This window comes from Gallus gallus, chromosome 19 (genome assembly GCF_016699485.2).
Source record: "Gallus gallus isolate bGalGal1 chromosome 19, bGalGal1.mat.broiler.GRCg7b, whole genome shotgun sequence".
NCBI lineage: Eukaryota > Metazoa > Chordata > Aves > Galliformes > Phasianidae > Gallus > Gallus gallus.
Window position 1 is genome coordinate 7582811 of NC_052550.1, and position 27805 is coordinate 7610615.

A 27805-nucleotide genomic window follows, 5' to 3' on the forward strand; every position below is an offset into this window, starting at 1 on the left:
ACTTTGCCTTGAAACAAAATTCAGTGCTGAGTCTGAGTCACAAAAGCTCTCTATTTAAAAAGCTGCAATAAAAAAAAAAAAAGTGACAGTGATTTTTGGATCATTATAGTATTAAGACATAATTTACATAATGAAATATTAAAAGGAAAATAGTCAGTTGCCATACAGCAAACTGGGCTGTATCAAAATTTTAAAACCATGAGTCAGGGAGAAGCTCTCAAGCAAGCATGACAGAGAGGAAGAAAGACAGCAGGATGCGTGACTCAGGCAAACATTTCAGTGCAGGAGACACAGGCAGACAAAAGGGTCCTACGGCATGTGATGTCAGCAAGCAAATGCTCCATTTGGGAATAATAGCTTCCTACGTATTGCAGCGCAGGAGGAGGGGGAGCCAGCACAGTGCACATGCCTACGTAGCCACAAGGAAAACCATGCACTACAAATGGCGTAGCAATATTTAGGGAGCGCTGCTGGCTACTAGTGATGGCTGCTACCTAATCTGTTTGGTGTTTATGAAAAAATCCATTTCTGTCAAGTTATTGTTTTGATTTAATATCCTCAGCACATCCTTACGTGTGCAAGGACATATCCAATACACTATTCATTTCATCTGACTGTTCTTTTTATTTCGTTTGTAGTAGAGTAGCATCCAGAAGCCCCAGCTGAATGCTGATCCTGTTATACCAAGGCAGATCCTTTTGTCTGAGCAAATGGTAGATCTTCCAGTATTCCAGATGCCATAGATGCCATTGTTAAATATATATACATATATATATATATTAGTTATTTGCTTAACAGAGGGAGTTATAAAACATCCAGAGAAATATTGGAAGCTGTCTATGCTGAGATTTATTTATATATTTACTTTAATTGAAGTTATAATAAAAATCAGCTCTGCAGACCAGAACTAGAGAGAAGAATCTGTTGGCGGAGACAAAATTAGATTAAATGAGCCAGATTTTGTTCTCATCTGCTGGAGAGAAGGAAGGAAGCTGTTCCAGGCTTAGAATTGCATATAAAGAAATAATTTGACCATTGCCTTACCAATAAATCTTCCATGGCAAGTTGGTATTTTCTTACATGTGCCTGGAATTCTGCATTTCAGAGCGTCGGTGCACAACAGTGAGCAACAGAAGAGAATTTTATGACTGCACAAGAAGTAAGATTCTAGCTAGCTACTTCGTGGCAGTGAATCAAGACTGAAATAGGTCGTCTGGTTTGTTGCTAAAGTTCCACTGTTCTGAAAGGCAGCAGCTTTAACTGTCATGCTGAGTTTAATATTGTTCAGTTTTGTAGGGTTGACATTTACTTGTGGTGTAGGAACTTACTCTGTCACCACAACAAGAACACAGTATGTACCGCAAGGCCTGGCAACAAGAAAACATTGTGGTTAGGAGATACTTCTTCTCCAGCCTGGAATCCTACTCTGAAACTCTTCAGTTTGGATACGGAAAATAATTTATTTCTTCCTGATTTCATGTGTTCTGTGCTTTTTCCATTATGAGACACTGAGAATCCAACCAATTTCCATGTAGAATAATATTAAGAAAACCTGGAGAGGAAATAGCTTAATGGAAGATAAGAAGATGTAGCCAAGGTTCAAGTTACGCAGCCAAGCAGCCTTGCATTAAGGTCAGTTACAAACTGGTTGACTAATGTGGATGGATGCTCAGCTGCTAACCTGAATGTCAAATACAGCTTGGAGAGAAACATCTATTTTTCTGTTGAATTTCAGTCACTGTTCCTTTAGTCATTTTGTGTGAGACTAAATTTAGAATGAGATTTATTCAAAGGCATTTCATGGATTAATGACAAAGGTGAAATCTTTACTGCCTACTTTTCTATCTCCACCCTTTTTCTGAGCAAGAAAAGAGATGTCAGCTGGAAGGACAAGTAACTGTATTCCAGCTTCTCAGAAGTGACTGCCTCTTGCTCAGGATCATAATTATTTAGAAAGGTACATTAAGTTATATTATATTGTTTAACATATATTAATTTTATATGGAATATCTTTAACTTGCGGTTTGATGCTCCTTTGCCCTACAACAGAGTACCTAGAGGGAAATTAAATAGAGTGCCTACGTTGCAGTAATACAAATATTACAACAGAATACGTAAGAGAAACAGTACTTCTCTTCACAGTACTAGAACTAGAGAAGTTAACCTGTGGTTCCCAACCATTCCAAGTGCCACCCCACGGTAGGGGAATGTGAGCCACCGGCTGCTGGATTTGGCAGTGTCACAGGGCTGCCAAGCAACCTGCCCAGGCCTCCTCCGCACCAGCCCTCCCTGTGACTGGGAACCAGTGCCAGCTGCTCCCTGCTCCTGGGCTTCCCCTCTCCCTGGCTCCCAAAGCTACGTACTCGGTGTCTTGTGGCTCCCAGCCATAGAGTGATTTTGGACCATTAGGGTCAGGAAAGCTGGCTTGCCTTAGCTAGTGAAAGATTTCTGCATTGATGCTCTATACTGAAAATGAAATCACTGGGAACTGGCCCACTTCCCAGTTCTGAATTTCACCCATAAATGCACCCACTGTTAAATTGTAAGCTACCATTTTGCTCCCTACAAGCAAGGAGTATTTGTACAGTATGCCCAATCTATTTATTAGAGTTAATAAGCTCTACACAGTTGTAACAATCTACAGAAATAATAAATGGTATTAAAAGCAATCGTTCAATCACTACATAAGCAGTATAAAGTTAGATTATATGCCAAACGGATGCATTGAAAAATACATATTTTACTGAAGTCACACTTCAAGAATTATAGCTAGCAATGTTAATTTATTTTAATTAAAAATTCTTGCCACTGATTTAAATGGAGCTTGAGAAGCATCAGAATAAAAAAATAGTTAGACTTCATTTTCAAACAGTGAGAAGGGATGATGCTGAAAATATAAAATATCAAGTAATGTAGATAGGAACACAAAGCAGAAACTCTCTGGGCCACAATAAATGGTTCTAACTGGATGTGGGTGTTATTTTCACAGCCCCCAGGCACACTGTTTGAATACATGCTCCGCGTGGTATCTCACATGACATTATTTTGGACTTCTAAATTTACAACTTGTGTACTTCTAATACTCTAATTTATTTAGTGCGAACCACTGCACTTTTAGCAACAGTTACAACTGCATTTCCTTAGTGATTCAGTTTTTATTATATACGTTGCTAAAATAAAATGTTTTGGGCTGAAGAACAAGTTGCCTCCTTAGCACAGAAATTATGCCTATACAGTGAGAGATAGTCAGCAGGAGATTGGAACATTATTTGTCACACCTTTTTCACTATACAGGCTTACTGCGCATCTGGCTATAAAATGTTATGGGAGGCATTACATAAATGTCTCTCTTTAAAGTCATTCATTCATTTATTTTGTATGGTTCGCCCAAACTCCTATCACTGAAGCATATTATTTGAGGTTGTTCAAAGGAAATTAGCATACCTATTTTCATGTCTGTGAATCCTGCAGTTTTTTCACTGTACTTTTATAGCACGCGTATTATAAACATAATGCCTGGAGTATGGCCACAACAGAGATTGGTCGGTGGTACTCATGTAAGTCAATGATATCTTTTCTTTTTTCTTTCCTTTCCCTTTTTTTAATAGGCATTTCTAAGTAAGCGACTGTAAAATTTAAAGTCTTGTGACTGGAGAAAGATATTACAGAATCAAGAATTGAATCTACAGTAAGATGTCGATAAGTCATTTAAAGTAAGCCCTAAATCCCAGTAGGCACCTTAACGAGCCTGGCTTACACTTTGTTTTCATTTTAGCATGAACTTCACCTCTATCCTGAAAGGGCAGAATATGCACACACTGTGAAACCCCCAGAACAGAGTGTAAATGTGATTTAAGTGGCATACGGTCTTTTTATTGCCTCTGCTGAATAAAAGTGAGCTTCAGGCTTAGAAATTCCAGTAGTGCTACATTCACACAGTATGGTGCTGTTGGACGTCAGCCGCAGATGAAGTATGCTACAAAAATGGAAAGTATAGGGGAAAAGCCTGGCACAGAAACAGCGTCAGTAAAGTCTGTTGTTTGCTGATACCCAGGAGGTCTGCGCCCTTCAGCTCCATTTAGCAGTAAAAGGAAATTATGATAATGAAGAGTGACTGATAACTGAAGTGGATCAACCTTAACAAGTTATTGGACTGTGGTGTGCTCCTGCCTGCAAGATATCTCATGATTTGACAACATCCAGACCACACTGTTACGCGGTAAGCCGTGTTTTGCTGAGGTAAATCCATGGGCACTAATCTACAGGCACACTTCAATCAGTCAGTCAAAGATTTTATGATGTAACAAATGACCTTTGTTAATGGGAAACAAGGTATGTCATGCTATATCTTGCTATGTCTGCTCTGAGGGTGTTCCAGACACGTCCCATCACTCTGAAGGGCCCAGCTTTTCATTTGTTCTTTTTTCCGCATATTTTTCTCCAACAGATTTCCAAGTCCAACCAAACAGGCACAGAATAATATCCTATTTCTCATTATTGCTATTCAAAGGAACCCCTTTCCTAAGCAAGGGTATGAGTGGAATACCGAAAATGGAATTTTCCTTTAGAATGGGACTGGAAATTTCCATGATAGCTGGAAGTGGGATTCGGGCCTGAAATCCTGCATTTTGCAATGGACGTGGTTATCTCAAAATAGTCAATGAATAATAAACTTAAAAAGCTGACTTGGCCCCAAAAACCATGAGAGGGAGAGAGACTGCGGTTCATAGGAACATCTGAATAGAATAACTGTTAATTTATAACTGTTAAGTCATTCTGTGGTGAAGGTTCCAGTACAATTGTGGTGACTAAAGATACTGTGCTTTTTCAATCTGCAAAGGAGCAAAGGCTGAAGCTAAGAAAATCAATTAGAGCTTGATGAAGCTTGTTAACGAGAGCCTTCTCACTGTATTCCTTCAAAATTCTCACTGTTCTTACTCTTAAACAATTGAAATTATTTTAGTCAAGTTGAACAATAATAACATCATTGAGTTTTAAGAGCTATAACAAGAATGCAGACTTGCATTCACATTCACAAGGTGACAGAAATTGATCACATGAATACACGGAATTTTAAGCTCTTTCAGCAGCATATTACAAGTATAATTTCATATATTATCCCATATACAACACTGCAGGAAATTCAACAGTAGAATTGCTTTCAAAATGAGAGCAGTCAAAGGCTTTGAAATACATGCATTTCTGATGGTTTCATCTGACCAGGAAAACAGAACATAGCTTCTAAAATTACCTCTGGTTTACTACAGAAGCCCTGCATTTTTAAGAGATCACCTTTGACTGCAATTTATTCACCATTAGGTTTTCCCACTGTACTCCTTCATATAGTATCAGAACACATAACATAGGTATATTATTGTCAAATGCTTTTTAACAACCTGTCTTTTTTTTCCCTATTGTCAGTGCGGAAGAATTACTTCCAAAGGTTACACAGAATTAAAAAGCACTTCTCCTTGCACTTCAATACTATTCAGGTCACCTCCCCAAGGCCTGTTTAAATCCTACTTATTTCCCACCAGTATAACAAGAAAGAGGAAGACACATTTTCAAGACTAGAATAAAGCAATTGTTTTCTAACACAGGACTGTAAAGTCTTAAAACACAACATGATGGAACAAAACAGAATACAAACACATGCATTTCCTTCTCAGGTTGGGTGCAAGCCTTATCTTCTTTTGACAATAAGTTGTAAACCAATGGTTTCGTCCTCAAAACTTTATGAATTGTGAGTTTCTTCCATTCACCTGACCTCAGCACAGAGGAACCATTCATGCTGCTGCTACCCAGCAACCCAGAGTGCAGGCAGGCATTCTAATTTTAGCTTTCAGAGTTACTAAACACTAAAAGCATTCTATAATGGTACCAAACACACCTCTCACAGATTAGAGCTTTACTTGATAATACGTTGCATGCAGAGCTTCCTTTTCTGGACAGCAGCACGGAGCACTGTGGCTACCTTCTGTGGCAATTGCCCACCCCAGACTCTGCACAGCGAAGTGAGAGCAGGCTCCTGGCTGCCTAACTTAGCCCTACCACCCACAGTTACCATATGTTCCACACTGCAGGTTAATAAGAATGGTTTTTCACCTTCCCTCCCAGAAACAAATGTCAGCATGGCTCAGGGCCAGAACTTCTTGACTTAATACCAGAACAAAACAATACTAACATGACCATGGTGCCAAAACTTGACAAAGTATCCCGAGTACAAAGTTCTACTCCGTTTCATTTTAATTAGTGTCCTTTGCAATCCGACAAATGACGAAAAGCACATGGGACTGCCAAGATGAATCAAGGACATCTGGTAACTAACATTTCAACGTGACACAGAGTAGGTATTACTCTCAGATACTCCTGAGTTTTAAACAATTCAGAAATACCCAATTAACGAAATAAATAAATAAATTAGAAAAAGCCTTGAATGCTTTTAAAATCTTTCTTGGATAGCTTAATTGCTTTTTGTCATACAACATGAAGCTAATCATACATCTTGTTGGTGCTGCTCGCGCTTCCTAGGAAATGGTTGTAATCAGACTTTTTAGAATTAACACCATACTCCTTGAAGATTATTTAGATCACAGTTTCTTGGGAACTCCAACTGTCTCCGAATTACTACTGAATAACACCTAATAATGAACTTACAACTGTTATTTCGGGTACTTGCACTGAAACGCGTTCTCCTGAGGGCTGTGACTCATGGATGATGCAGTACAAACCTAAAGGAAAAGAAGAAAGAAAAAAAGCAATGATGTCATCAGCTGCAGCCACGGGCTGCCTCTTCAGAAAGAGCTGCAATCATTTGTACCCCTCAGATCGACCTGGCATCCTTAAATACGACGCTACGCTGAAAATACGTAACCGGCAGAGCGACAAACGTACTTTGAGGGATCCTCTGGGGAGAAGCCGAGGATTTGCTGCCGCGTTAAGAGCTTCTGGCAGCGGAAAACCAACTGGTGACAATCGCAGTTTTAACTCTCGGGGCTTTTACATATTCACAAGATTGCAGTGCGATCAGTCGATGCGATCACTGGAAACACTCTACAGTCGGTTTGGCCCCGAAGTAACCGTGCCCAGCACAGAGCAGGCACACCGCAGCAATGCCTGCCGGGCGGAGAACAACAGGTCCCTCACCCCGCTCCATTCCTCACCCCAACCCGTTCACATTTGGGAACAGTTTTGCACGTGGCCGTTTTTTTTTTTTTTTTTTTTTTTTTTTCAGGGCGCAGCAGACTTTCGGGGTGCCATTCCTCCCCCGTGCTCACACTATTTCAACCGTGCGACACAATCAGAGCTGCTCAACGCTGCTATTTACCGACCCCACAGCTCTGAGAACAGCTTTTTGCCAGCAGTGAATAAAACAAGCCGAGAAACGCCTTCCGCGAACGGCCGGCGCTCATCAGGCGGCAGCGGAGCGGAGCGCTGCGGGCACAGCGCTGTGAGCGCCCCGCGGAGCCGCTCCGCCACCACGCGCCGACCGCTCGTGCGTCACAGCCGTCCCCTCAGGCGGAGCTCTGCAGAGCGGCCGCTCTCCGGCCCGGGGATGTCCCTCAGCCCCTCGGGGGCTCCAGAAAGGGCGTTTTTTTTCCTCGCGCATCGCGTAACGAGCGCTCGTTTTCCTCACAGAACTCGGCTCTGCTCGCACAGCCCTTTCTGGAAGGCAGCCCCGGGGGGCTCCGCTCCGCTCCCCTCCCCCCACCCCGTCCCGTCAGGGCCCACGGTAGGCGACAGCGGCTGCGGAAACGATGAGCGTAGGGAAATCCTGAGGCGGGGATTAGGTAATAAGGAACGCACTCTCATGTTTCCTCCGGGTTCCTGTGAGGAACCTACGCGTCTGGCTGCCTTCGCGTGACTCATCACATCGGCGCGGCCGCACTCCGTCTGCTCGCCCCCGGCCCTCCCCTCCCTTCCCGCCTCCACCTCGGCCCCCTCAGCGCTCGGCCGCGTTCCCGCCTCTGAGGCGCGCGCGCCTCCCCCCCCCCCGCGGCGTGCGCGCCCCCGCAGGTCCGGCTCGGGAGCGCGCGCGCAGGCGGGCGGGCGGGAGGCGGCAGCCGGCGGCGGCGGGCAGGGAGCTCTCTGCGGGCGCAGTGCTGATCCGCCGGCGGGCGGCTCGGGAATGCGAAGCGATGGCCGCGGGCGGCTCGGGCAGTAGCGGTGGAGGAGGCAGCGCGGAGGAGAAGAACTACCGCCGCTTCCTCGAGCTGTTCTTGGGAGAGTTCCGCGGGCCTTTCGGGGCAGAGCCGGCGCCGGCTCCCCCCCCTCCCGCCGCCGACACCGTCGACACCGCCGCCTCCGAGGAGGACCCCGCGGCTGAGGGAGAGGCGGCGGCCGCCGAGGCGGAGGAAGGAGACAGCGCGGACCCTCGGCCGCCCACCCCGCCGCCGCCCCCCCCGCCGCTGCCCCCGCTGCCCCGGCCGCTGTCGGAGTACATCACGGAGGAGGAGGTGGAGGGCGAGTGCCTGGACCTCTGCCTGCAGCAGCTCTACAAGTAGTGAGTGCGGAGCGGGGAGAGGGCGGGGGGTTGAGGGGTCCGGCGCGTGAGGGACTGAGGGGACCCGGGGGGCGGGAATCCCACCCGCGCGTGGGAAGGGCGCGAGGCCGCCCTGAGGGGGCAGCGGGGCTGAAGTGCCCGCGGGGCGCCGTGAGCTGAGCGGCAGCAGCGCTCCCCCGCCGCCCCCCGACCCGAACGCGCCGGGACGGGCCGAAGCGGAGGAGCGGGGCTGAGCGGGGCCGGTGGCACTGAGATGGAAACGGAAACGTTCCCCGCCTGAGGGTTTCTGAGTGGGGAAACCTCTCCGAGAGCGACGGAAGGGGAAAAGCAGGGGGTGCGCCGCGTCCCCCCGGCAGAGCGGGAAGCCGTGCAGGAAAGCTGGCCGCGCCGCGCCGCTCTGCCTCCGATCTGCGCTTCCTGAAGGCTGCAGCGTAACGGGGAGCAGAGGGGATCCGTTCCCGGCGCGAAAAGTCTGCGGGCGGAGAGCTGAGGCTGAGTTGCGGCGCTTTGTGCTGCGCTGGGCAATGAGGGCAGCGGGAGCGGCTGTCGGAGGCGTTTCTCTGGGAGCCCTTCTTGGCTGATGGCACAGAGGAGGCAAACGAACCTGTGAAAATACGCTCAGAGCACCTGGCAGCTCTGTGAGCTGATAATTGTAACGGGAGGTGTTACTCGGTGACCAAAAACCAAACAAATACGGAAAGAACCGGGTTTTACAGCTGCCGGATGCGCTTCTGTTCGGTCCTGCCCTGCCGAGGGGATCGCACAATGGGAGCTGAGCACAAAGCTCTCCGCTCGCACGGCGCTCGTCCCAGCGCAGCAGCGAAGTCTTTCTCGTGCAGCAGCAGGGGATGGGTGCGGGGTGCCGTGGGGAAGGAGGGCGCATCCAACCGCCTGTCGAGAAGGCTTGCTTTCTTTTAAGCACGCTCGTGAAACCAGATCACTTCCAATAAAGTTTTAGACAGAGAACGGGTTATTTTAAAATGTTACTTAAGGTGCATCTGTTTGGTAATTTTGAATGTGACTCCGGGTGTGTCTTTCTCTCTGCGTGTGCCCATAACCAGGACAGGCAGACCCCGCTTCCCCAGCTTCTGAGGTCCCTCCCTGTTCACGCATTGAATTACTGAGCAAAAGACCTTTTGAGAGGATTCCTTACGTAGGGGCAGCTCTTGCCAGTCCTTTTGTGTTGTTGGGGTTTTCTTCCTCCAGCATTTGTGGAAATCTTTTGATGGTTATTGAATGACTGGTCTTCGTGGCTTTGTTTATGGTGAAACCAAAGCGGGCTGCCTTCTGCAGGCATCTGCCTTACTGAGCAGAAGGCAGTGTCTGCCTCGGAATAAAGGGGGCAGAGGATCGTTTTGGAAAAGTTCTTTGCCAAAGGCTTGAATGCCGTGTTCATGCTTGGAAAATGCGTTTTCAAATAGAAAACTAGTGTGTTTTGTCTGGTGATTGGTAGGCATTGATTTGTATATAGCTACCTAAGATAACTAAAATGTTGTTCTTTGAAACATTTTAAATATAATAATAAATCAAATCTAATACAGAGAGCTAAACTGAGGTAAGTACAGGTCTGCAAAAGTGTTCTCCAGGTGAAGCATTGACTCTGCAGTCATCAGAGAAACGTAATGCTGTCAGAAGGCCATAATGCTGACAGGAGAATGATTTCCCCATTTATAGCAAAGGGTTCCAATGGTCGGATGGCCACAGGGATGAGAAACCGTGCATGTGAGCAAAGCCTCTTCTGTCCAAATGGTTGTGGTTTTGTTGAAGTAAACAACAGAATAGAACCCAAGCAAACTGCAAACAGTGCCCACGGAATTCATGCAGAGGGAATGTTTTATTGGTGTGTTATTAGCAAGACAGACTATATTGGGAAGGCACACTTTCTGTAGCTGTAACTATGCGTTAGTCTAATGGCTGGTGTGCATCGTGTGTAGAATGAGCATAAATCCTCCTTCTGTGAAAAATCCAACAGCTGTTTTTCAGCTATTTTAAGTGCACTACTTTGGTTCTTCTTAAAGGCAAATGAGACCATTTCAGAAATGAAAGCATATTGCCAATCATGACAAACATGTAATAGTTGAGTGCTATTTGTACAGATCAGTGTGAGAAGAGTTCCTATTTGTGAGATTGTCCTGCTGTTTTCCAGAGGACTCACAGCCCTCGTTGAGATTTCCAGTTCCTGATTTCCTTCTAAAGAGAGCATATGCTTGGAAAATTAGATTAATGTAATCTTTGTACTGTCTAAATGCCACAAAATGTGTACAAGCATGTGAGCTTTCTTAGTGATCCTTAGCAGCATGGAAGTGATTAATAGGGAGTATGTTAGATGGAGAAAATGAGCAAAAAGGGAATCACTTTGAGGAGTCCCGTTGGAACACTGGATGATGTCTTGAAAGTGGGGTTTGTTTGTCTGTGTGTGTGTGTTTGTCTCATGTAGAGTCTTATTGCAGAGAAAGCTGTGTATTTTAAACCATTTCAGTGTAGCAGCCAATATATTAAGGACTTAATCCCACATCTGTTCAATGAGCCCCCATGGCTTACTTGCACTGAGTCAGGAGCAGACATCATTACTGGCTTCTTTTAAAGGGGGAAGTTACTAACTTGAAGTAAAGTTGCTTGTCATGATCTTTTATTCCTCTTCCTACTGATTCTGTATTAAAAGCAATGTACTGAAGAAGCAGGTTCTTCACAAGTCATCTGAGGAACTGATCAGCGAAGATGTGGTTGCTGAGGCAGGACAGGGCCAGGCTGCATGGAGTCGCACACCCTTACAAGCTGTGTCATTGGGAGGAACAAGTTTATCTTGCTGCTACATTTTTTCCTGTACAAATGACATTAAAAACAAATTCCAGTGCTATATTTTCCAGACTGTCCCTCACTCTTTTTTTTCTTCTCCCCCCTCCCCACCCCCCCCCCCTCCCTCCCTAAGCTTTGCTGGGAGTAGAGTCTGTGCCATTTGCTGGTTCAGGTTTACTTCCACTGACTTTGGTGGTACTTTGAAGCGTTCATTCAGAACCATCTCTCTCAAACTGATAAAGCAAATCTATTTCTGCAGTGTTCAAATCTGAAAAAGATCACTCGTTTAACCAAAGTTTTAAAGTCATCTTCATTGCTTAACTAAAGAGCTGATGGCCAAGTGCTAATCTTACTCCTGGAAAATGAAGAGATGTGAGCATTGCTCTGCTAGAGCTCTTGGCAGTGCTGTGCAACATTCCCAGGGTATCAGAGATCCCAGGATTGGGATTAAACAAATGCAAGAGTTGGTGAGATTTTTAACATTAACCTCCTTCTTTCTAAGAGAGGGTATATTTTTACTTAGGTTTGAGTAATCCATGTAGTCTTGCCATGAAAGATCAAGCAAAGCAATATAGGCTTGGAATTATGTAAAATATGGACACTAAATCAGTGTCTTTTTTTTCCCCCTAAACTTGCAGTGTTAAGTTGACAAGGAAGAACATTTCATGGTAAGTGTGTGTGAGCAGGAATCGTTTTGTAATGTACACTCTTGAGCAGAAGACAAGTTCTGTCTGCTGCCTCCATCACTGCTGAGCAAAGAGGCTGTTTCTTTCCCCAAAACAAAGCATACATGCATGTTTGTAATTTACTTTCTTAGCTGCTGCTGTATGAAAGCTGGCATTGCTGTCAATATCTGTGAACTGCAATTCATGAGTTGTGCCAGATTTTTTTGAACTTCACGCTAAATAGGCTGTGATGTTTTACTCTTTTATTTGTCTTTCATCACTTCTTCTATTGATTGCAATCTAAAAGCCCTTATAGGAAATATAATTACACTACTTGCTGTCTAATATTTGTCACACACACAAAAGAAAAGGAAATACCACCCTTTTAGGATGTTACTTCTTTAATCCTTCTTTGTGTGGATTTACAACGGAAACCATGATAGTGATGTTAGTCCATGTTCACAGTGAACAACTGAAGTAACTATTGGTTGCACCTCTTTTGGGGGTTTTCATGTTGGTTTGTGTGGAGGTTTGACAAACCATGACTGTTGGACTTCACGCACAGCTCTACTGCAGTCCCATCTGTACCTCAGCCTGCATGGCAGCAGGGCTGTGCTGGTCTGAGGCAGAATGCTGCCCTGCCACCATTAGGAACCAGTGCTGGGCAGCAGCAGCAAGCATGCAGCTCTGCCACTGAGGTGGGGGGCATGGCTGGGCTGCGTGCCTCACTCCCAAGGGGTCTTGGTCGTATAATTTCATGCTACTACTGAATTCTGCCTGTGTTCCAGATGATGGCGGTGTGTTAGAGTTCAGAGATGGGCATGTTTCATACACCTTAAACTGGAAACACTTATACTCTGCAAATAGCTATTTAGTGGTAATCACATTCAGAACCCAATGATGATCCCCGCAGCAAGAGATTCCTGAAGTCACTTTCAAGGCATCTTCAGTTCACGCTCCCACGCGTTTAGAAATACTGAATCGAATCAGATATTTTGATCTGCCTTCTAAAAAAAGTGCATCCGCTAAAATGAGCCATTTAAATTGCAGATTTACACTTTGTAATGGTTAACATGTATGGTGACATTTCCAAACTTCTTACTAATTTATGAGTAAAAGGATGCGGAGTTATTCAAGTGCAGTGGTGACTGCTTGGAAGCTGCTTTATATAGCACTCAGAAAACTCACTCTCAGTGAACAGATGATGGGACTGTATTCATACCACTGCTTTTACTTCTCTGAACGCTTCCAGTACAACAAACCGAAGGAAATTAATTTTATGAGGAACCAAGTCACACCAAGGTTTTTTGACCCGAATGAAATGCACATAGATCCTACTGTTCCCAGTCATGCTGTTTGCTTTTGCACACATTAATTAAGCAATTAGTCCCATGTTTATACATTCTTTTATTCAATCTTGTATAACCAGTGTTGAAACCAGTTTGGCTTACGAAGAAAAAATGTGTTTTTGAGTGTGTGATAACATTTATTTGTAATATGATACTTCTCATTGGAAACCTTTAGCTAAAATCTATTGTCTGTCTCATGAAATTGCTTCTAACTGACACTGGGATGTGGTGAGCAAGTTAGGCTTCATTCCTTTGGAGTTTGTTTGGTGATTCTGCTATCTGCACAAAGCTCCGTGTGCAGAATGTTTTTGTCCTTAAAATTCCTCCCTGTAATTCCCTTTACCAATGGCAGAGAATTTCTCCACCTACTCCTCAAAGAACCCATTGCCTTTTCTTCTGTGGCTCTTCCCACAGAAGACCTTTTAAAGTTGTTTCTTGATGTTAAAATTTTAGTTTGCTTTTTGTTAAGTTAATAGAACCTTCAATGTCTCGACTGCTCTGTCACTGCAATGTGTTTTCATTCATTTTTTGTTGTCTTGCTAAATTGCCTACATGATCGCATTAAAAGCAAAAGCAACAGGGCATGTAGTACACATAATGAGAATTCCATTTATTCCTCTATTTGATGTCATTCTGAGCTAATCTCTGGCTGTTCTGCATCGTTCTCTTTCTTCATGGTTTTTTTTTTATTGTTTTCTCCTCATAATATTCTCACTGATTAGCAAAGATAGGTGAAAAATGAGATGAGATGGAATTAATGCTTTAAAACATCAGATGTTCTTTGTACCATGCTGCAAGGCTGCCTTATGCAATGCATCCATAATTACGTAATGCCAATGGTTCCAGAATTAAAGTGCCCTGGACAATATGTGTCCGTGACATGTTGGCAACCTGTGATGCTACCAAAGTACAAATGGTCATTCCTACACATCAGCACGTGGCTCCTCATCTTCCATTGAGCTGAAATCAGCTGCTAAAGAAATATTTTAGATTTTGGTTGTTACGATGCATTTAGTGATTAGATGAAATGAATGCAGATCGTGGGCTTGTTTTACAGCAACATTTCTGCTGTGCCTTTGTACTTCATTAGGAAGAAACAACATCACCCACAACTAATAAGGCATTTTATAAAGAAGCAATCATCAGTCTCATAAATTAGAACTGCAAGGGAAATAGATGCCCCTGGGTACTTCAATAATTAATACAGAAGTTAAACGAGCTCGCTAGATTGCAGGATTACCTCAGTTTATGTTTATATTGGATGGAAAACAGCTCAGGGCAACTAATGATTGAGTAACTGAACCAGTGTTTCGAGCTGCAGCACTGCTCAGCAGTTCTGGATTCTGCTGGGGAAGTCTGAGATGTGCTGTGGAGGAGCACGATTAAAAGTTAGCTGCAAAACTTTGGGCGTGGGAAAGCTGTGCTTGGATGCAGGAGAGTTTGGATTAGGAAGCTTTTGTACTTTCTTGCAGCGGTAATCGATAAAAGGAATATTAGAATAATTGGGTGAAATTGTGGATAGCTTCTTGAAGTTCATTTTCCCAGAGGATATGATTTTGAAACCATTTTTGCTACTCTTTTATGATCCTATAAGTTCTGTTAAGTTGTATCTATTATTATTATTTTTCATTTAGTTTCTTTTGCTCTTATTTTACACAAAGAATTTGAGACCTTTCTCTCGTTTGAGAGTATGGTTTTGTATGGGCTGTGCACTTCCACAACTAAAAATAGGAGCAGTGTATAAAAATAGGACTTGGCATTTGGAATTCTTGGCACTGTTTCTGGGGCTGTTCCTTTAACCTCGGGCTGTGACCTTCTTACTGAGGTTCAGGAATCTGAGATGAACGTGATGAGTTATTTCTCATGAGTGTTACCAAAACAGTGCATTCTGTGCGTTATATTAATTAGCTTCCAGTGTGATTCTTTTACTTTCAGTCCTTGAAACTGTAGAAGGCCCAAACCCCCACACTGCAGCCAAGAATTCAGTGAGCAGTCATGCTTTGCTTTTTCTGTTTCTCAGGAGATAACAGATCAGGCAACTGCAGTTTTTTTCCATGCGTACCAATGTTACACACAACAAACTTTTGCTCCCTCGGCCATTGCTTGATTTCTTTTTTTTTTAATTGTATGATAGCTCTGCTAAGTCCCATGGTAGGAATTATATTTTTAAATGAGTATTGGGTTTATTAGTTTATAATGGATCATGAAGATCAGGTGGTGCAGTTCTTTTCTGAAACTTACGAGACCCTCTGAGAACAGTAGCAAAGTATCTGAATTCCCACCTACATAAAAAGGAGTATTTCCCATAAAATTAATCATGCCCACTTACATGTAAAGTATGATATGTGTTTTAAACTGAAGCTTTTCTTGCAAGTAGTGTTGCTCTGAAGTCATCTAATTGTTGTGCTGGAGGCAAGTCTGACTGAGCACAGCTATTGACATAGAGAGGTTCCCATCCCAAAAATCTGATGCTCTCAGATGTCACTGCCATTTTCCTCTTGGAAGCTGTGTGAAAATGTGTGCTGAGTCACAAGTGGCCAGAAGTCCAACATTTCTAGAGATTGAGAGGGTCTCTGCTGTCCAGGGAACGTATTGATATGTGTCTGTGCTTTATGCACACAGAGCATCAGTGCGCTGGGCTGTTCTGACTCCTGCTGTCTCTGTGCACTGTGCTCCATGGGGAGGAAGGGAGGTATCTCTTATCAGAAGAATTTAATCTCACCTCTTCCTTATGCTCCCAAAAAGTTGAGTCAGATTTTACAAAGTAATAAATCGTTAATGTTCAGATGTGAGTAGTTACTGAAACTACTCCTGACAGAAACAAGTGCTGGTGTAAATATTGCACCAAACTACCAACATTAGTCCATGTTTACTTAAAAAAAAAAACATCTCTTACAATGTCTAAAAGAGATAGATCTTGGATTTTTATTGAATATTAAAAATGTGACTCATAGGAGTGATTCCAAATACTTCTGTTAGTTCTCATGTGCCCCAAAAGGATGAAATCTGAGATAGATTTTCTCTTTAGAAGACAAAGAGGAAGTGAGATGTACTGCCAGTTCGTAATGTCTCTCTCTCAGAACAGCCTTGTTCTCTCCTCCCAGATCAAATACTGAACATCTTTATTTATTATTTGATTTATTGTTTTATTTTTAGAGTGAGCTCTTCTCTCTGGCCTTTAACCTTTTCCCTCAATGTTAGCAACCACGTACAGTTCATGGAAAGAGTCATCTGTCAGGGATCCAGGGTTAGACTTATCTCTGTGCAACACTTGTGCAGTTCCCATTGAGACGTGGAGAAAAGAATCTGGGAGAGAACCCCCCGGCCAGTGCTTCTGCTAAGATCTGAGCCCACATTAAGCAATCTGATCGTCTCCCCAGTGCATGGCTCAGCTGAGAATGAATTTTAAGTGCTTTACATTTTCCTCATTGGTGTTAACCTTTTTTAGTTTGACTGATTATGAATGACCCAAATGATCATATAGAATATTTAAAATCTTGTTAATTACACTGTACACTAATTTTAGGATAATAATTTTGGGTATTAGTTTCTTTTGGTGTAGCATCTCACAAAATGGAGTTGGTGCCTTTTGTGTTGTTTGTCTTTGTAAGTGCTGCTGATGTTTGCCACATGCAGTTGCGTCCTTTTTTAAAACTTGGGGCCTCAAAGTTCTAAATCCAACTCTGGGCATTAGAGAAAATCTACTTTATCCAATGAAATAACCAAACCTCCTAAAATTATTTTCCCCCAAAATCTTTCAAACTCTCAGCAACTGATCAGTGCCTTTATGAACAGAACTGACTTAACCAAACAGAAATTTGGAATAAGAAGGGGTGAAAAGCTGTCTTCCAGTCTCATCCTCTTTATTATGGAGCAGAACAAAGTGTTAATTCTGGAAGTAACTCCTTGGATAGGGAGTTATTGGCAGTTATCAATTCTGAGAACATTGCCATCTGAAACAGAGATAACAAAAAACATCAGTTGAGAAGCAGAGAAAGAAAAAGGAAAGCACTTTGAGGAAGTCTGTTTTATATTTGATTAGGTGCTTTTCATGTCTTTGCAGGTAGCATGAAATAATAAAACAGAAAGAGGAAGGAAGATGTAAGTGATATCAGCATCTGACTCACCCGTGGTCCTTGCATTCATTTTTTAGAGACTTGTTGTCAGTCTGTGAAATGGACCTGCAAAATAGCAAACCTCATCAAATGTCCATTTTACCCGTTTTATTACGGCAGGCTTGCTAAACTTGAATCCAGGCTCCAAGAGCTGGTTGTGCGCTGCTGTATTTATGTTTGCTTCGACTGCTTGGAGATATTCGGGCTACGCCATTGCTCTAACTTCTAAGTTAGAGATCTGGTTCTTCCTTATGCTCTTGCTTCCTGCGGGTTGCTCTTAACACCCCGTTAGCAGTTACAGATACTTTTCAAGGAGCTGTTGTAAGCCTCAAACTTTTCTTTGGGAGGACTGAAAAGCAGTTCAGCTGCTTCCTTTTAGTGCTGAGAGGGGGACAATGCCATTCTGCACTGCCTGTGGCTATCTAGCACATAGAAAAGAAAATGTTCTGAGGTGCTAAATCAGGGGAGAAAAAATAAAGGCTGCTTCTGCGTGGGAGTAAACCCCACATTTCTGTAGGCTGGAAAATGAAACATTAGATTTGTTGGAATTAACAAGCAAATACTAGCATAAGATCATATACCATTTTAAATACAGTATGCCAGCAGCATGTTTTCCTCATTTTCCAATATGTTCACTACTGCAAAAATGAAAAATACTGTCGCTTCATGTTGTTCTGTTAGCCTTGTGGTGTATTCTATAATGGGATCTTGTTGCATTTTGTGATGATAGGCATCTGAAGGTTGTATTCACACTTTCAGTAGAATAAAGAGTCAGAGAGTTTGCTAGAAAAAAAGAAGGATAGGTGCAAAATAGATCTTGTGAGGATAATCAAGAAAATTGATCAGGCTAAGCAGACCTTTTGCTGGAAGCGGTGCCACACAATTGTATCTATCTGGAGAGCCTGTGTAGGCTCTTTAAAACATTGATCAGGAACTTGTATTTACTTTTCTTACTTGCTCATTTTTGGTAACCAAGCAATGCTACCCATGGAGCAGTTGCTAGTCTCACTTAGAGCAAGGTTAAGTGGCACGATAAAACCATTAGAGTGAGAAGTCTAAAACAGCTACCCTTGTAGTAACACCAGTGGCAGCAATAAATGTGGAAAATTTCAGGAAGATGCCAAGCTAGACAACGTGTTTGGAGGTTAATTTGCATTTTCTGCATGTCAACAACTTCCAAGTTGTGTCAAAGGAAGTTTGAGGTAGATTAAAAAGGAAGAAGATGTGACCCTCAAAAACTGCTACTTTTGAACCCAAGAATAAATGAACGCGTCCTGTAGTTCCATAAACTTGTATGTTTCAGAACTTCATTAGTTTATTTCCTACATATTAATTCTTCTGCTGGAGAAAAAGATTTGTTTAACTTTTCCATTCTCTGAATAAGGAAAACTGAGTACATAAAACAGAGCAGGAGGTTGGGAAACTTTATAGTCAAAACAAAGTAAGTTCATCTTGATTTGAAAGTAAATGTTTATAACAGTTCATCTCTACTTCAGAAAATCATTTTTTTTTCTGAATCTTCACTCCCCGCCTTCTGCCCCTCCTTCAGACGTGTCGTGTCTTTCTGTAAACAAAACCTGCAGGGAAGGTATGTGTGTGCCTCTGTGCACCGCGTGTTGGATTCTGGTATCTGTTCATGGGCTAAATATAAAAGTCACTTTCTGCCATGTATTGATGATGTGAGAAGCATTGAAGAAATGGAAGAAGATGGTATGACCTGAGGTTCTGTGCAATTCAGAATTTGGGATTTAGGAATTTTTTTTATTTTCTTTCTCATTTGTAGGTCTTGCAGTGTTGCTAACATGCATTTTCAGTGGTATACATTTAACTCTTCTTTAAATTTCTTTCTGTGCACAGTTAAAAAAAACAATTACGGTGCTATCTGTGATAACAACAGAGAGTACTAGTGCTGATATGAATAGAAGTTACAAGCTACTGCTCTCAGTATAAGGGTAAGTGACATGTTTGCTACTTTGATGATGCACAGAGCTGCTGCCTCCCTCTTCCCAAAATATATCTAAACTGGAAAAAACAAATCTGGATGGTGTATAATCCTGAGTAGCCACATGGAATTGTAATTCTTCCTGTCAGTTATCTCTGTTTGTATGAGTAAGTTTCATTCAAGCCCTATAGGGTTGAAATTATAGATTCACTTTCATTAGCTCAGGGCAAATTAATTCCAAGGCAATGCAGTAGGTTGTACTCACGTTCTGTTAGCCAACTTGACAATCAGGTTCACTTGGAATGCAAAAGTGCAGCAGCAGGACTGTATCCCAGTATCTTCATGTGACAGCTAGCAAGGGAATTAGTTTTTGAAGCAGAAGAAGGGAAACTGGAAACATTGAGGGGGTGGATGCAGACAGATATGACAAGATTCTAAGAACCTGGGATTCCTGACAGCGTAGGCCTTCAGAGACCGCCCACTGAGCTTTGGCAGGTAATAATCTAGGAAATTATAACACATTTATTTTAAATGAAGCTGTTGAGATGTTTGATCTGAGATCTTCATTACACATACAGTAATGCTGTTACTGCTAGAGCTCTGTTATTTTACCAAATGGTATTGAAGTTGAGAAGAGATTTCAGAATGGATTTTGTAATGATGTAGCATTCAGTAAAGTGAGTAGAAGTGTGACCACATTCTACAGAAGCTAGCATTATAGTACTCTTACTAAAGAGGAAGGTTCAGCCAACTTGATCTCTTGCTGCATGGTACTGGCAAGCATCCTTGTGCCTTTGTGTTCCATTGTAGATGATTACATTGTAAAATTCTGGTGTGCAGAAGAATCTTTGCAACTAAAGATCTAAGACCTAATCTGCCCCCCTAATCTAATGTTCAAAATAATCTATCAGAGGAGTAACACTGTGCAAAAGATGGAAATTACTGCTTGTTTGTAAACACTTTGTGTTTGCATCGTATTCTGTAGCCTCATGCCTTTGTCACAAAGCCACCAGATAGATTTTCCTTGTACAGCTAAGCAGGTGAAGCGTGTTGGCTGGAACTCTGTATGCTATTACAAAGGATCCCATCTACTCCCCCTCCCCACTCCACCATGCCTGATGTCTTCCTTTGGACCTTGAATATAAAGCAGCATGTACGTAACTGGGGAAAGGAATATATTTACTGGTGGCAAGGGAGTTCAGCCTCTACTGGGGGCAAATGGCAACATACATAATGAGGTTCATAGCATAAGATTTAATAGCATTTTAAAGGAATTCCTGTCAGACCATTGCTGTGATAGGACTTATCAAAGAGTACTTGCTACTTATCTGTCTTTGGCAGAGGACTCTTAACTCCATGTAACTGTCAGTGCATCTATAATCCTTCCTAGTCTGGAATAGTTGATAGAGCACCAGCTATCTTGGATTACGTTTTGTTGGATAGAGTAAAAACTGTGTTTGTAGAACCAAAGAAGGCAAATGTAGCTATTTAATCAAATAACACTGAGCTGTTAGTATGGCATAGCATAAGCTCAGACTTTTTTTCCATTTGGTAATGAGCCATTTCAATACTGTATTGGAGATAAGATGGGGAGATAAAGAGTATCACAGACACAAACCAGCTATTTTGTAGTTATTCTTGCATGGTGGAAGTCTTAATACACTAACATGTGAAATGTTCTGGCCATTTAGTACCTATGTGGTGTTGTGAAAGTAGTATTAAGATACACTGGAGAGAAGACAGTGTTACAGCATTCAGCAATTAAAAAGTAACACAAAAGAACAAAACAGCCCAGTGCTGGATGGGGTCCTGCAAGCAGGTCAGTTCTAGCTCTCCATCATGTCTGCTTGCTATTTTATTTTTTAAAATATAAACACATGCAGATGTGCACACATGTTCTGTAAAGAAAAACATTTTAATTTAGGGCTGATAGAGACTGTTGTTTCTCTCTTGAAGGTGATGTGCTGTTATTTCTCAGAACAATTGATGCTAACTGCTGTACACATTTTCCTTATGGTATCTTCCAATACAAATGATTCTTGTTGAGAAAAGGATTAGTGCAGAGCTTTTCTGGTTTCTGGTGGTTGCCCATCGGTGCTCAGCTAGAATTGCATGCTGCTGGCACTTCTGCGGGTGATTTATGTGGCAGTTGTGTGTGGGAGTTGCATGTGAAGAATTAAACCAATGCTACAATCCATGCTATCTCAGTTCCTTGCCAAATGAGCAGATAGGTCATCATCACTTTCAGCTATCTGGATACAGCCCCCATTAACTTTGGCCAATCTTACTGCAAAGGATGCAGTACTTTTTAAGTCCTTACCTATCCATAAGATGCACATTAAGACAAACATTTATAAAAGATGAATAATTCTTCTGCTCTCCCCACAACAAACAAGCAGATTTTTTTTCATCTGTATCACAGACCTCATGCAAACAGCTCCTACAAGCTCCGATAATTCTACATTTCCTTTTCAAGTCAAGTGTAATAGAAGTGAAATCTAGTAAAGTAAATGTTGATAGATGGGATTCATTCCTCATGTCAAACTAATGAGGCATCAGAAATATATTTTTGAATGTGTAAAATCCATTGGGGGTAATTGCTACAGTTGGAAAGAAGATGCAGAGCCTTCCTGATCCACTTGTTTTGAATCAGGAGCTCACAGAGCGAGTCACCATTGATTCAGATTCTTTCATCCTGCCATGGTACAAATAGATTCTTCTTGAAAATTCTCCAGAGAAGAGATGTGACAAAACAAACCTTTTTTTGTTTGTTTGTTTGTTTGTTTGTCCCTAAAGATGCAATAAAAATATGGAAATGGAACAGTATGTTGAGGAGTGGAATAGATTAGCATTCCCATTTCTCTGCAGCAGACATCCATTGTTTACATGGTCTTGGCTGAGAGTGCTTTTGTGACTCATCAGTGTTGTTGCTTCATATACACAATTGCCATTCAATGGATTTTTCTTCTGAAGAACAAGCAAAAGGTTACCTGTGTGTATTATAGAGTATATTGATAATGAAGCTGGTCTTCATCTATGCATTGATATGCAAGTCTGCAGTCAGTGATTAGAAAATGTCTGCCAGTGTTTAGAAATGTTTGTCATAACACAGGGAGTTACAAAAGCAATTGGTAGGCTGGAATTCCTTTCATACGGAGTGCTCATTTGCATCTTAACAAGATACTTCTTAGAGGAAGAAATACAGGTGAAAAAACTGGTTGAAATGTGGTTGTTTTGCTTCTGTGCCTTGCTGTTCATTTCTCAAAAACTTGGATTGGATGAGTGAATATTGACTGTATTGATTATCAATATGATTTCTGCAGTGAGAAGCAAATTAACCTTGAATTGCAAAACCTCACAATGGTGCATATGTGTTAAATCAGCTAAAGTCTTGTTACTGATGTTGATATCTTACTGGGAAGTTCAAAATTCAAAAGAATAATAGTTTAACATCATATTCCTTTAGATGCAGTGGTTTTACTAGTTAAAACTTCCTGAGAATTGTAATGTAACTTTTAAGGTCATTGTTTCTTATGCATAAAAATGGGAAGAGGAAGATGATGCATTTGTAATGGAAAACAACATTGCTATGGAAAACATCAGCAGAAATTGTTCCTCTCATGTATACATAAGTTCTGATGTCAAAGGTAAATATCCTGGTATTAAACACTGTGGAATTTATCCAGCTGTAGCAAATGCTCTTAGCCTCAGTTATCATCTTCTGGGGATCAGCTTATCTGACTTGGAGCTAAATTGTGAGAACTTGACACTGACATTTATTGTGGACAGGAGACCCGGGAGCAAAACCAGTGCAAGTGGACACGTCCTGACTTGCCAAGAAAATTTCCTTGCTCTCCTTCTTCCTACATTCAGCTTTTACGTCATCGTTCTGTCTTGGGGAGAATGTGCAGATGTCCTTTAAAGCACAGGCATGGCATGGACAATTATTTGTTGCAATAAAGTAAAACAGAAGATGAAGGCTCTTAAACTGGATTGTATGGTAGTGCCATTGATGTTTTTCTTTAGCAAAGATTCAAAATAAATGTTAGTGTTTTGAATCTGGTTTTCTTTTGGTGGGGTGGGATATGCCTATAGAACTGTGGCACTGAGTAACTGTGCTCAGTTATTGGCACTGCTGCTGCAGTGCTTTGGGTGAATGGCTGAATTTTGCCTTGCACTGTGAAGGTGTACAACAGCATGCAGCTTATCTCCTAGGCTGTGTTGTCTTTCAGGCGTTCCTCAAAGAGTATCAGCAGTTCTATTCCTTCAGTCAGTTTTATTACCCCTTTCTGTATTTTTTCTTGTCCTTCTATGTGTGTACATTAGGAGAGGGAAAGTGGAAGGAGGGAAATTGAAACTGAGTCCCAGTCAGACATGGCACTCAAGCTGCATGCATGCTCGAGGTTTATTAAGCTGTATAATCGTGTTTCTATTTCTAGTGATTACTACCATTCTATCACTTTCTTTTGCTTTAGTGAAGAGTAAGCTGGCATTCTTATAGAGCTCTTTATTATAGCCTACAAGATGTTTCTCCTGTGTGGTAATAGACAGTTCAGAGCCCACTGTTTTCTATATGGGGTTGGATATTTTTCCCCAGGTGCATCCCTTTGCATTTATCCAAACACAGAATTGTCTGTCACTTTGTCCCCATCCTCTCATATCGTGACATTGCTGCATCTAACATTATTCTATCCTGAAGAAATATTGCATTAACATATGTCATTTAAGAGAAGGTATATATAGCGCTGATTAACTTTCAAATGCTAAACAGATCAAAATAGTGAAAATAAATTGCTCCTCTGTTAAGTATAGGAGAACTCCCATGAATTTTAAACGGCCGGCCTCAATTATCCTTCCTGCTGTGGTGCGTTCATTCAGATAAGCCCGCAGCAAAGCACTTGGCCTAAAGATGTTTCTGTGCTCTGGTCTCTCCATGGAAACAGTCTTAAACCATAGGAAACAATTCAATTCTAAAAAAGCTGAATCTCCTTTCCAGTTGGCTCTTAAAATAGCTTAATTCAGTCTTACATGTGCTCATGGCAGGTTAACTAGGCAAAGGCTGAGGGATGATGTTGGAACCATTTTAGAAGAGAAAGCTCAGGCTGTGGTTATGCCTGCCATTTCACTTATACCTCAGCTAGGGCTCTCTTAAGGAACAACCTGGTTGTTCACTGCTGAGTTTTCATGCTGCAGCTGTTTCGGAAAGCTGAGGATTGTGAGCTTTACTAAACGTGTACTGCGGACTCCTGCCCTTAGTTGGCTATTGCTGCTTGTTGGTTTGTTTTCCCCAGTTGCAGAAATGACAGTGAAGGTTCCATTTTCAAGCTCTTTTGGCAGCTGTGTGTCTGGTTGATCTGAACACCTTTGTATTTTCCTGTTCTCTACAGACCAAAATATTTTTTCTGAGAGATGTAAGAAGGAATCAACAGTTTGTTTTAGTCATAATTATCCTGAATGTGAGCCCCAGCAAACAGTTCAATCACTATTACAATTAAAGTTGTCTGATAGGTCCCTTTGGAGCTGCATGTTTGTTAATTTTACATCCTCCTTTCCTGCATATCTCTCATACGGTACATTTTCTTTGAAAAATGATCACGTATGAGAAAACAAACCCAATTATTCTGACCATATGTCAGGGCTACTCAGCAAATTATAGTTTGTAAATGTGACAGCTCGATCAAAAGGCACTGAAAAATCATTCCTGCTTTAGTGATTTGAGGTAGTGATTACAGCCGTGAACAGATGAGGTATTTTGCTGGTATGCTGATGTCATACAAAACCCCCACTGTTCAGAGGACTGGAGCTGGGACAAAGAGATAAGTCAGGACTTTCCTGAGCAAATGCCAAATCCTGTGTGAATGGTCTGAAATGCTGCTAGTGAAGTGACTAGATGATGTTGATTCCTTATCACTTAGAGAAACAGCGAATGCTATACAGTTGTTCCTGTCATGTTGCCATGACATGACCTCCTCTGGGTAAATTATGCTCTCTTTTCCAAATCAAAACTACTTTTATCGTAATTTTCAGGGCTCCTCCTTATCTTAGTCATGTTTTCCCTCTCTGTTCATGGCCTGTCCCACCCACTCCTGCAGTCTGACATTGCCTTGTGCAGCAGTCCCTCTGTTCACCTTTCGGCCCCTCTGTGCCCATTGCATTTCCTCTGCCCTTGAATGATGCTCTGTTTTCCTCTGGTCTGTCAGCCCTTTTTTCAAGGTTAATGTTTCCATCCTCCTTCTAACGCTCTTTTCTGATCTCTTAACTGACTTGCTCTGCAAACTGTAATATGCCAACCTGTGAAAATATGTTCACTTGATAGAGACATATAAGAAATATACAGATAATTAAAATAACATAATTTCCCTTACTGCTCTATGTCTGTCAAGTGTCCTCCCAGTTAAGCTAAAGATTTAGCCTATTTTTGTTTGGATAATTGCATGTATCCTGCTGTGGGCCGACAACTGAGGCAGATGCTGAATTTCACTCTTTTTTTGAGATAATTGCACTTTATTCAGAAGGTGCATGGCTACTTTCCTTTCTTAAAATTCTGTGCATTTTTCTAGTGGTTTTTTATCCCTCCATTTTCAAACTTACCATTCATCTCCCCGACTATTCATACTCCTCACATATATTAAGGTCTTTTTCTTGAGTCATTTTTTAGCATGGAAAGAAATGTAATTCCACAATTGACTGATTTACCAAAAGCTCGGCACCAGCCTGCGTTAGCCTCATTTCTTATTCCTGCTGTGAAAATTTCTTCCTTTGCCAAACTAAGGCATAGAGAAAATCCAAAGGGTTTCATGTTTTTGGTTACACAATTCTTAGCATCTTTTTGGTACCACAGGAATATTTTTTCTTCTACTCTGAGATACTTAAGAATTAAATCATATTGTTACCCGTTCCTCTACCTCGACTACTTCCTTCTTAGCTAGCCTCTGTAACTGCAAGGTAAATCTGGGCAATACTGCTGTCAGCCTGGGGTATGTGTTGAGTCTGGGTACAAGTGATGGATGGTATGTTTGTGAGTAAGAATAGATGTTTCATGCTCTGGTTTTACTGTACAGATGTGCTGATATCAGAGCAGAACACGGCAGCAGCCGATGATGTTTACATGCTTTCGGAGTGTTTTTCCATCTATGGGAGTTGCATGGTGGCAGAAGGGACTGCAGGATGAGGAATGTGATTTATCTTCACTAAATAGATTTCCTCAGTGGTTAGCAATTGCGAGGTAAAAAAACTGCCTGGTGCTGTAATATAATGGAAGGCAGAAGCCAAAGTATTTGATCTCTGATAGTTACTGTGGCAGCTACAGCCATCTGGAAAGAGAGATTTCAAGTCTACAGCAGAAGGATCAGCAGAAGACTGCTGTATGTGCAAGGAGCCTGAGAGAGTGGCTGACTGGAGGCACCAAAATGTCTCGCTGCATCTCTGCATTGGGCTGTGAGTAGAGCGCTGTGGAGGTAAGAGGAAACCTGTACAGCTGGAGCTGCCCTTTGGATTAGTACTGTGTTTTTCAGGACTGTCAGACCAGTGCTTTTCACATGCTGTAAAATTTAAAACAAATTTGGAAATATTTCAGATTTGTGAGTGTACACAGTCTAATCTGTTTAATTGCTGCCTGACAATATGAAATCAGTTTTGAATGTATATCATTCAGTAAAATAATAATTACCATAGCAACACACACTACATCCAAAACATAGCTCATCCCTACAAAAGCCCAGAAACAGAAAGCCTGAACTCTTCACACAGCACTAAGAGCAATTAGTGAGGTTTCTTCTCTTTTTTTTTCAAATCACTGTATTTGAAAGAGGCCAACAGATGTTGAAAGGTAAACAACAATCAAGTGTTCTTTCTCTCCTTCATCCTTAATTAGGCAGAAATCAGTATATTGCATCTCTTATGGCAGAGATTGTGAGTGATTTTTGTGCACCGAAGATAAAAGCTCAGTAGGGACAGGAAATCAGCGGGGTTTATCATGACGGTGTTTAAGTCTTTCTCACCCTCAGCGCAAAGGAACAGACGTGTCCTGTGGCTGTTTCCCTCAGGGTTCTTTGCTGCAGCCGCCCTTCTGGCTTAGAACCAGCAGCAAAGCCAAGCCCCCCCGCAGCAGCCAGCACGACTTGGTACAGGGGCTTCCACTGCACGTTAGAATTTTAAACTTGTTCTTAAAATACGTCGGGTCAAATAGAGATATCACAGTGTTTTATTGTGGCTCTTCTGCGTTCATTGATATATGGGGACTTGATTCTATGAGTGTGTTGCTTGTGAGTGTGGGAAAAATACAGAGGCCATTTCTGAGCACCCTCACAAAATGAGGTAAAATCTTGTTTGGAAGGGGAAAAAATTGTCAAAGAAAGAATAAAAGGGTAGCAGTGGTCTTAACTGCTTAATTTGTTCCTTTCTGTAGTTCAAAATGACAGAAGTGAGGATGAACA

At 42.0% G+C, this 27805-nt stretch overlaps 2 protein-coding genes across 4 annotated transcripts in view; one reads left to right on the forward strand and one right to left on the reverse strand.

Annotated features, from left to right (window-relative positions):
- The window catches only part of TEX14 (testis expressed 14, intercellular bridge forming factor), a 51247-nt gene extending 43328 nt beyond the window's left edge, over positions 1-7919 (reverse strand). The window contains exons 1-2 of one of the 3 annotated variants that reach the window (XM_040650460.2): positions 7807-7919; positions 6658-6731 (exon numbers count right to left, since the gene is read on the reverse strand). The gene's annotated coding sequence lies outside the window, so the exon portion shown is untranslated. Of the gene's footprint in view, positions 1-6657; positions 6732-6833; positions 7503-7806 lie in introns of those variants that run through there. The other 2 variants (XM_040650461.2, XM_046902621.1) reach the window with 2 other exon arrangements.
- Positions 7920-8051: 132 nt separating this feature from the next.
- PPM1E (protein phosphatase, Mg2+/Mn2+ dependent 1E) overlaps positions 8052-27805 on the forward strand; it is a 59108-nt gene continuing 39354 nt past the window's right edge. The window contains exon 1 of the mRNA XM_415871.8: positions 8052-8503. Within this exon, the coding sequence (XP_415871.6) occupies positions 8139-8503 (365 nt within the window). The 5' untranslated portion in view covers positions 8052-8138. The remainder of the gene's footprint in view (positions 8504-27805) is intronic.